Here is a 10432-nt window from a genome sequence, read left to right on the forward strand (position 1 = left end):
GATATTTGTGGGCACTGTACTGATGACTGAGGGGCAGAGGCGTCTGTAGAATTACTGCCAAACCAAAAAAAACCCTATGGGGGATTGTACCTGTGTGTGAGTTAATGATTGTGAAAGAGGGAGACCTTTTGTGCCCCCTCGCAATAATTTCCTGATAGCTGATACAAACAGTGGTGGGTGAGGAGAAAAAAACCCGTATCAGTATGTTAGATCCGCTCGGCTTACGAGCACCGTGGGTTCCTGTGGGAGTATTACTGTCTGTCAGGGGTGTAACTGGGCTCTTTCTCAACGCTGTCGGGGAGTTTGCTGAGAGGCGGAGCTGAGGTGGCAGAGGTTATACATGCAAACGTGTTTTTTTAACAAGCGCCCTCAATGTTTAGTCATTATAGAAAGAACCACAGCAGTTTGAAAAACAAGCTTCTTGAGGTGACAGACGGTGTTCATGTCTGTCGTTTCCTCAGGAGGATTGCGCTCCGACCACGGAGTTTTCGCTTCTGTTAACAGAAACCAGATTCAACGATCAGTGGAGAAACTACGGCTTCGCGAGGCCACCAAATGATGGCTTTTATTTTGCGAACTATTCCTGCTCTAAATGCGTTTTAGACGTTTAAAATGCGTTTCGGCACCGCGCTCGCTTTTGTTGCCGCCGTGGTGTCTCCACTGCTGCTGGACTGCGCCACGACATGTCAGGTGAGTTAATAGACAATCATTAAAAACAATGATGAAACAGGAAATAATTAAGGAAAATTAGAGTTATCGCATCAACAACATCCAATCAGTGGTGGAAGAAGTATTTTAATCGTTTATTTAAATACTGCACAGTGAAAATACTGTTAACATTAATAGTTGTGCATTGAAAATGTTTCGAAAGTAAATTACAATCAGGAACATGTAATCAAGTATTAAAAGTACTAAATGCAAAAAAATTTAAACAATTTTATAAATCAAAAAGGACAAGCCGCATGTCCTTATATTTGAGAAGCTGGAACTATGATTTTTTTTGCATGAAAAATTACTTTGGTTGCCAAATCTTTATTTTAAAAAAAATCAATTCACTAATTGTTTCTGTTGCACTTGTATATTTTCATATGGTTTGTGTGCAAAAATCTAAATTTGTAAAGTAACTAAAGTTATCGAGTACTTGTAGTGTGATAATAATATCAGTGTTTTTGTTTGAAGTGTGAGGTAGAAAGTGACATCAGATTAAAATACTAAAAGTACCTCAAATTTGCATTTAAGTATGGTAAATATACTTCACTGCATCCAAAACACCAACTGAAGTTAATTTGATTTTTATTATTATTAAAGAAATTAAGTGATAAATGCATGTAAATGGGCAAATGCATGTGCAGTTTTGTGAATGCTTGATATTTCCTAAACTTGTGTTGTTCATCTTTTGTCCTCCCTTCAGATGAGGAATCAAAATGGTATGTTTTCTAACTGATCTCATCACATGAAAAGCTCTTGGCATCATATCATGTGGAGGCTACATGTGCCACTAATTCTTTCTTCTTGTCTGCACAGGTTTTGTTAAAAGAGACTGCCCTGTGAAACTGACCCCAGTTCCAATTCAGGACTCTAAGAGCCGTTACTCTGAATGTGTCACAGTCCATGTGTGGATAAAGTCTGAAGGTAAGGGGTCAGATCATAGCTGCATAGTCCATTATACCCACATGACTGTCTGGATTTCATCTCTCAAGCTGTCATTGTTGCATGTCTGACAAATGTTTGTCACCCTGCTTTCTTCCAGACGTCTCTAAATGCCCAAAGATTGAAATTCTCTCATCATCAGAAGTATTTAGGCCTACCTTCAAAACAAGAAACAAAAATAGACAAACAGAAAGAAAAAGAACGGTCTGACCTGTTTTCTTTGCACCTGCTGCATAATGTAGACATTTAAATTGTCGCCATGAGCCTTGCAGTTCATAGCAGTTCAAGAGGATGGAGCACGATGGTATAATGTCTCTCTCTGTTCTCTCTCTTAGTGCTACAATGAAACAAAACAATATGAAAAACAAGTCAAGTGTGGCACAAAGCAGTACAGCAATGCCAGTTCTGCTGTGGTAAGATGACTTCTGCTGCTTTTTGACTCAGTTTGAATGAAGATGGTGTAATGAGGAGAAACCTGATTTTGTATATTTGTGTCTTTTTTTTACAGTGGGAGCTGGTTCATGATTGTATTGAGGCTAAAGCAAAAACAGTTGTTTCTGTGTCCTACAGCACGACATCCTCCAGCTGCCGTGTCACTTACACGGTGCCAGGTAGTGCATGAAGGATTTCTGACATCTGATTCATACATTACCTCTTTGGTTTGACTTTCTCCCTTTGCTACAATTGATCTTCCTTTTGCTTTTTTCATGCTTTCTTCCTAATTCATCATTTTTATATACTCATCAAAACATTAAGTGAGCCCTGTGAATGCGGACATTGTTACCCTGGGAGAAAAAGAAACACTCAGATAAGAGCATAAATGTATCAGAAAGACTTTGACTTGCAGGACGCTCAACAAGTTTGCCCAAATTAGAGCTGCAATGATTAATCAATTAGTTGTCAACTATTAAATTAATTGGCGTCTAATTTTAAAATTTAATAATCAGTTTGAGTCATTTATTTTAACAAAACAAAGTCAAAATTCTCTGATTCCACTTTCTTAAATGTGAATATTTTCTGGCTTCTTTACTCTATGGGTTGTAAACTCAATACAATTTCTACCCATGTGACAAAACATGACACTGGAGATCATCTCTGGCACCTTTTTCTGACATTTTATAAACCAAAGTAATCGATTAATCGAGAAAATAATCGACAAATTAATCGACCAGGAGCCTCCTTATCTGGATAACTCTTGTATCCTCATACTCCACTTTGAGCACTGAGGTTAACGGATAGCGGCATCAGAGCCTTTTGGTGGCTGCCCTAAACTCTGAAACAGCTTCAAATAAAAACTTCTCAAACTACAGAAACCTTTACGTTGCTGCTAAAGACCCTCCTCTTCTAGTTGGCGCACGACTGATTTGAGTGTGACACTTTGAATGACTTCATCCTCTGTTGTGTTGCAGTTTTTTTCTGTTATGTTCATTGTTTTTCTTCGGGACCTTATTGTCGTTTGCTTTTGTATTCAGTTGTATTTTGTGCCTTTTCACAACTTCTTCTGCAGTTGTATTTAAATATAATTACAATTGACAGTGAAAATAGTCATCAGTTGCAGCCCTAACCCAGACCATCTGTGTTTTTTATGTTTGACAACTTTAGTTTCACTTCAGTTTTTCCTTCAGTGCATCACCCTTCTGTATGTTTTGACCTGTGTGAGTTGTGTTGATATTATCGTCTATTTTTGGGGGTTTTTTTGTGACTTAGATCCCATACCAAGATTTGATCTGTCTGTGAACCAGTCTGCTAAATCCATCTCTGTCACCGTGGAGCCTGGAGACAAAGTCTACACCAGATGGTGTTACAAAAAAACTGCAGGATTCTGCAAGGCAACTTTACCCAACAGAATTACTGTAAGTATCACAGGTACATTGATCTGCATATGTGCAATTTTGTTTGTACGCACTAAAGAAAGTAAGAAAGATTGTTTTTATTCCTTCACAATAGCCATGGGCGCATGAATTGTTTTTAAGGTTGTTCATCTGTCTGTCCCATTCTTGTGAATACGATATCTCAGGAACGCCTTGAAGGAATTTCTTCAAATTTGGCACAAACGCCCGCTTTGAGTCAAGGATGACTTGTTAAGATTTTGCAGGTCAAAGGTCATGGTCACTGAGTTTAAGGAGAAAAGTTCAAGCAGCGCCGCACATCCAGAAGTGATCAAGACTAGATGCTGGACAAAGCAAAAACAGATATCAAAGAATAGATGAAGTCCGCACATGAGTAAAAGCTCTAATGAAAGTATTCAATTACCTCAAAACGTGTGACATTTTGGGCATTAGCATGCCTGAAGAAGGGCTAATGACCGAAAACGTCACAGGTGTGGAGGTAATCGAATAAACTTTCATGGGAGCATTAACTAGTGTTCAGACTTTATCTACACTATGAGTTTGCCTCCGTCTTTTTCCTGTGAGAACTTTATTTTAAGAAGACCTTCTCAAATCTGGCACAAACATCCTCTTGGAGATAAGAATGAACTGATTAGAATTTGGTGGTCAAAGGTCACTGTGTTCTCACAAAACATGTATATGCCCCGTGACGTCATAATAATGAACAAAAACACTTTTCTGGATGTTATTCTACATCATTACTCAGGAACAGAAGGGGAGATATTTGTTCGGAAACTGAGTTGGTGACACTAATCTCGGGTGTCCGCCTTAAAACTTTGGTGATTGTTTGAATCTTCCTGGTTGCAAAGTTGAAGATGTGTGCATTGTAGAATGTGCAGCTTTGTTGCAACAACAGAAATTTGAGGCATACAAACATAAGGTGGCAATTCTTTTTTTTCATAACGTATTTATTTGTTTGTTCTTTTCAGATTGATCCATCTCAGTCTCGATCAGCTGTTCTTAACATCCCTTACTTGCTGCCCTGTGTGTGTGTGCAGGTACTTTCAGCTCCATACTATTTTTTCACACAGGCAAAATTACTATTACTATTATTATTCTTTTCATGCCTGTAAACGTCTTGTTTTCATTGACAGGCGTATTACACCCGTGAAGATTCCAAGCGACATGAAAAATGCCTGTTTGAAAACGACACCCTTACAGGTGAGTGTGACGGATGATTCGTGTCAGAGTGAGACTGAAAATAAAAACCTCTTGGAGGGAATTTTTTGTTATTTTGCCACTGTTTTTATATTTCTGACTGCCTCATGATTCAGAAATACAAATCAGGGTAATTCCCTTCATCAGTTGAGTGGTTCCTGACAGACTTTCGCTGGACCAGATTTAGATCCTGTTTGTTGGGTATACTCTTCATGTTTTGTGTCCAATGTGTCCATTTTGTGTTTTCATAGATTTCATATTTGAAAAAAACATTAGGAAGAGAGCAAAGCCAGCTAGATGAGAGGAAATTGTAATTACTTATGGGCACAGACATGCTCTTATTTTGTGACAACACGTATGAGAAGTAAAGAAGCTTTTGTAGTAAACACTGTAAATAGAGACACCTTCTGTATACAATGTAATGCAATACAGCAGCCACCTATGAATACTACCATACATTAAACCTTAATTTCTGCTTTGTGGTTTGTGGTTGTGGTTGTACTTGACTGGTTCACAGCAGCATACAATCTGCTTTCAACATTAGTGTTTCCACTTTGGTATCTGACCAAATGTCTGCTCCTCTGTTCCTGAGATAAGATTTTGCATGATGGGTTTTGATGTTACAGTGAAGCTGATCTTTGACCTTTTGGATAAAAAATGTCATCACTTCATCATTTTATCTTAGTAGACATTGGTGTGAAATTGTGTCATAATCAGCATATAAATTCTTGAATTATGGCCAAAACATGTTTTGTGAGGTCATATTGACCTTTACCTTTGACCACTAAGTTCTAATCAGTACATCCTTTAGTCACCCTTTTTGCCAAATTTGAAGAACTATTCTTAAGGTGTTCTTGAGATATTGCGTTTCATGGGAACAGGACGTACGTACGGACAGCCAGGGAACATAATGCCCCCAGCCACAACTACTGTAGGCACAGAGGCATAAAAATGTCACTTTCTTTTGGACTACTACTTTGGTTATTTAAGTGAAGAGGCTGTTGTTTGAGCAGTTTTTGTACTGACATTCCTCCAAAATATTTGGTCCATGCACATTTTTTTATCGAGGAGTTAAAGTAACAGTTCAGCTTAAAATCAAAAATACATGTTATTCCTTGTACTTGTAGTCCTTTATTTATCATTGTTTTTGTGTGAGTTGTCGAGTGTTTGAGATATCGGCCGTGGAGATGTCTGCCGACTCTCAAATATAATGGAACTAGATGGCACTTAGCTTGTGGTGCTCAAGAGACAAAAGAAACATTTAATAAACTCAACAGCAATGTCTCTTTCCAGAAATAATGACCCAGTTACTCAAGATAATCTACAGGGCTGTTGGCGGCAGGTTTATGTAGGAACTATCTTTGTGACTGATTGTGGTAGATTGATTAGCACTTTCAAATCACCTCATTTTTACAAAAAAAAAGTTTGTTTAACCTTGATGCAATTAGCGGCATTTTTAGCAAAATATTTTATCAACAAATTTAGCAATAAAGTAAGCATATTTGAATACTGGAGGGGTTGTATTGCCCCCAGTATATTATGATTACTGCCTTGGTACAGTCAGGCACTTGTCATAGAGTTTTAAACATCCATGTCCACGTTGCCTCTACAGATTTCAGCGATGTTTGGCCCTCCTCTGATGTCGAACTGTTTGAGTCATATTTGATGTTGAGTTTGGAGTGTCCTGCCAGTGACCTGAAGATCTCTGCCTCCCTCTGCTGGAGGCTGAACGAACACCTCTGCATACCTGTGCTCAACACCACGTTGGAGAGGACGGAGTTTGTAACCGAAGCGGTAAGTATGACAGAACTGCTAGTAACGTTGGTAATAGATTACTGACATTATGACAGCTTTCCTAAACACCCACTGTGTCTTCTCAACAGCGGTATTACACATCAGGAGTGGACAAACACCCTCAGATGTGTGTACAGGTGAGAACTGGCCTAGTGTGCATGCATTGAAACGTGACCAGATGTTTACATTTTAGCTGCAGATTCACATATCTGTATTTCATTTTTGCAGTTTTCTCTACAAGGCAGCCATAATATCTCTTGCCTATTCCAGCCTGGTGAGTCGAACAGTAATAAAAAAATTATATAATATATAATAATAACATGATAGATAATATTAATAATAATACAAATAATAATTATTACATTTCATAGAGTGCTTCTCAAGAAACTGAAAGAACTCTTTAAGTATCTATCTTTTTCCCTCCCTTGACTGTCTCTGTCCTTGTCCATCACAGATATGTCTTCATGGGAGGTGTATGTCGAACCTGGCAAGCAGAGTGTGTTTTTGCATTTCACCTCTGTTGTTCCTGCAAAGTTCTCAGCTCAGCTCTGTGTCCTTAATAAGAGCGAATGTACACTCATTGGGCAGGTCCATTCAGTGACAATGGTAAGCATGCGTTTGTGTTTGTGTAATAGAAAGAGCCAAAAGAGAGAGAAAACTTTTGTGAATATGTGACTCTCTTCATTTCACAGTCAGGAAATACGACTATCATGAGGATGAATGTGCCTCTTCACTCTCTTGCTGAGAAGCCGTGCGTGCAGGTGAAGTGCATCCCCGAGAAAGGTGTTTTTGGACATAATGTGTTACCCTTTTTCCCTTCTCACTTTTTCAATCTGCTTTTCTGCAGGTGTGGCAGTCAGATCCTGCTCTTCTTGGTGGAAGAATTCTGTGCCCAGACTGTGAGTTTACTCAAGATACACAGTATACATGCATGCACACGACTCCTACAAAGTAAACAAAGAAACCTTTTCTGTTTCTACAGACACGCACAACCGATGTGGCATGTATGCTGTGGCAGCTTTAATATTTGTGGTTATTGTTGCTTTACTGGGAGTTTTCATTCACCGTCTCACCAGGAGTGGAGCTACAGGTTGGTTCAGTTGCCTCTGTGCCTTTGAGTCACGTCTCCGTTTTCAGATTGGAAATCATTTTAATGTCATTATTCTATTGCTTCAACTGGTTTGTTTAATTTGTGCCCAATAACATCTATGCTAAATTTTCTGTCTTAAAGGAAAATTTCATCACCCAAATTACCATTTTTATAAGTACAGGAATATGTATGTTTCGCTCATGCCTCTGGTGAACATATAATTAAAAAACTGAGAAATTTCTTGACAAATTAAAGTCATAGGCAACTGCATTTAACAAAACATAAAGTCTATGAAATATCTGTCTACACACTCACACGACTTGTGCGGTATAATCCAATCTAATTTATTTAGTCGTATGCCAGTACTTCCCCAATCCCTTTCTGACAGGGACTAAACAGAAAGTGAAACTTATCAATCTTCTTTTCAAAGCCAGACTCCGTTAAAAAAAACTGTCATTTTATCTTGATGATCTCGGGAGCTGCTGGCACGCTACGGCCTGGATCAGTTAGTTAGTGTTTTTGTGTGACTTTGGTGAAATAACCCTTTAAAATACAAAAAAACCCCACAATAACACAAACTAACTGATCAAGGCAGCAGTTAAAATAACTGTTATTGTCAATAAAGTCTGGCTTTGAAAAGGGCATAGATAGAAGTTTAGCTTTTCGTTAAGTTCCCCTTCGGAAAGGAAGAATTCAGTGTAACACAGGGTGAGTAATTGTTACACAAATGGTTCTTTGCGGTGCTAAGCATTCACTTAAAGAAAGAAATAAAATTCAGTTAACAAATAATAAACCTTTTTTTTCTCTTGTGTTTTCCTGTATCTCCAGGTTGGCTCTGTATCCAGGAGCCAGTGTTGCTGGTGGGCTCATCAGAGCAGTCAGCTCATGTCTCTGCCATGTGTGCATTAGCCTCAATCCTGCAGGGAGAGCTAAATGCTGTAGTGCACATGGCTTTGTGGGCCCAAAGCTCACAAACACAGACTGGGACTGGAGTGGCAGACCTGGGTCCACTTCCCTGGCTGTACGGGCAGTGGGAAACAGTGCGTAAGGCACAAGGAAAAGTGCTGATTGTTTGGAGTCCCGAAGCTAACAGGGTCTATGAAAAGCAGAGGGAGGAGAGGGCAAGCAGTGATAAGACTGAGAGACAAGTGGAAGATTATAACAAAGCAGAGGTGAGACATGAAAAAATGAGAGTAGAGATGGAAGAAGATATGAACCTAAATGGACGAAAAGTGGGTAAATGCAAAAAACAGAAAGCTTCAAGGACAAGAGATAGTTTTAAATTATATGATGATAAAAATTGGCATGCCCATAGAGAGCCCTCCACAGTAATAGCACCAGTGTTTACAGCTGCTCTGGCTTGCCTAGAGGGGGCGCTGCAGGTGGGCAAATGTCAAGGAGTGGCCCTTGTTTACTTTCAGGGCCTTTGCCACACTAGGGACATCCCAAAGGCCTTCAGAGGCATCCCCCGGTACTGCTTACCAAAGGATTTCAGTGGTTTGATACAGGAGCTTGGAGGTATGAGAAGACAGACAAAAACTGGAAAATTCTGGTGCCACTGCTGGCCCAGACTCCTGCCTAAAGTGCTGTCAGTATGGCTTGCACGGCAGCTATCCCAAAGACTGCAAACACTGCTGCCTCAGACACAAGAGGAGAAAATGCAAGGGCCGAGTGTCACATCGTCAGTGAAAAAAACGTCAGATAAGACTCAGAGCAGGCTCAAGTTGCCACTGGCAGCCAACATGGCTGGGCCAGGAACTGTACAAGAGCACGAGCCTCTCCACGAGTTGCCATGGTGAGCAGAGAAACTTTAATCTCAAGTTTCACGTGTCTGATGAGGACAGGCTTTTGTTGTGCTGCAAACATGATACATGAGACACGCGAGCTGGTGTATCATTGTGAGCACCTCAGGGCCAATCACTCCGTATGAACTATTTTATACTGGTACCAGCATGTGACAAATGCACTCATTTGCATATTAAAGATAGGTAAATACTCCATCCCGTTTTCAGCATTTAGTCTCAAAGAGGTTCTTTATTTTGCTTTCGTGACTGAAGCCATAGTGAGCACCTGTCTTATCTACTTTATGCAAATATGCTGACCACTAGTAAAATCTGTTTGCAAACTAACCTTATTTTATGCATGGTAGCATTCAATATTTGAAAGTGTTGTAACAGGACAGGTGAAAAGGTTTATGACTGCAGATCATCACAGCATGCAAATTTTCATACTGGTTTGCTGAAGCAAAGACGTTACGCCAAAACTGTACCTTGGAATTTCAGTGTAAGAGTGAAACAGGCAGAAAGATGAAGTGGCTTGCACTGATGCATTCTCAACCATTCTGCAGATTATTCGTGTGATCATGTAGTAATACTATTGCCTTTAGTACAGGAGCTCCATTATTATTATGTGCACACATACTACCTCCTAAAAAGTGTAAATTCAGTTTTGTTTGTATTTGCTGCCCTTTAGGTATGATGCACTTCTTTATCCAGCAAACGTGACTGCCCCTTAAGCAAATATTAGTTCAACACGGCATTACAACATTTTGTATGAAAGATAATGAGATTTAGGTATCATTTTTTAAATGACTCGTCTTGATGAAATGAAAGAAGAAAAATTTAATGTTATGCTTTTAATATTAATAAAAAGCTTTTTTCCAACATTCAGAGTCTCTGTGATACAACCTTCATGTGTTTTTCTGCTTGGTGACAGCCAGAGACTTTATGTTTTGGGGTTATCCGTCCCTCCATCTGACCTGTTTTCATGTGCACAATATCCCAAAAAGGCTTGAGGGATTTCTTTTGATTTGGCACAAATGTCAACTTAGACTCAGCAATGAGCTGATTAG

The 10432-nt window shown here is 39.4% G+C and overlaps 1 protein-coding gene across 1 annotated transcript; it reads left to right on the forward strand.

Moving 5' to 3' along the window:
* The first annotated feature begins 252 nt into the window (after positions 1-252).
* il17re (interleukin 17 receptor E) lies at positions 253-10246 on the forward strand. The gene is made up of 17 exons (XM_042491503.2): positions 253-690; positions 1412-1427; positions 1525-1632; positions 1751-1854; positions 1986-2063; positions 2159-2261; positions 3358-3503; positions 4469-4537; positions 4634-4700; positions 6310-6491; positions 6581-6628; positions 6720-6765; positions 6946-7097; positions 7184-7252; positions 7339-7390; positions 7474-7581; positions 8410-10246. Exons 1-17 carry the CDS (start codon positions 613-615, stop codon positions 9378-9380), a joined length of 2397 nt encoding a protein of 798 aa, XP_042347437.2. The 5' UTR covers positions 253-612; the 3' UTR covers positions 9381-10246.
* The last annotated feature ends 186 nt before the right edge of the window (positions 10247-10432 follow it).

This window comes from Plectropomus leopardus, chromosome 9, assembly GCF_026936395.1.
Source record: "Plectropomus leopardus strain MGB_pleo_1.0 chromosome 9, ASM2693639v1, whole genome shotgun sequence".
Classification (NCBI taxonomy): domain Eukaryota; kingdom Metazoa; phylum Chordata; class Actinopteri; order Perciformes; family Serranidae; genus Plectropomus; species Plectropomus leopardus.

Bases quoted from the DNA above. Each gene is read 5' to 3' on its own strand.
- il17re (XM_042491503.2), top strand. From the start codon at position 613: ATGCGTTTCGGCACCGCGCTCGCTTTTGTTGCCGCCGTGGTGTCTCCA. The intron at 1,855-1,985 runs GTCTGACCTGTT...TCTCTCTCTTAG, and splicing joins AAACAGAAAGAAAAAGAACG to TGCTACAATGAAACAAAACA. The intron at 2,064-2,158 runs GTAAGATGACTT...TTTTTTTTACAG, and splicing joins GCAATGCCAGTTCTGCTGTG to TGGGAGCTGGTTCATGATTG.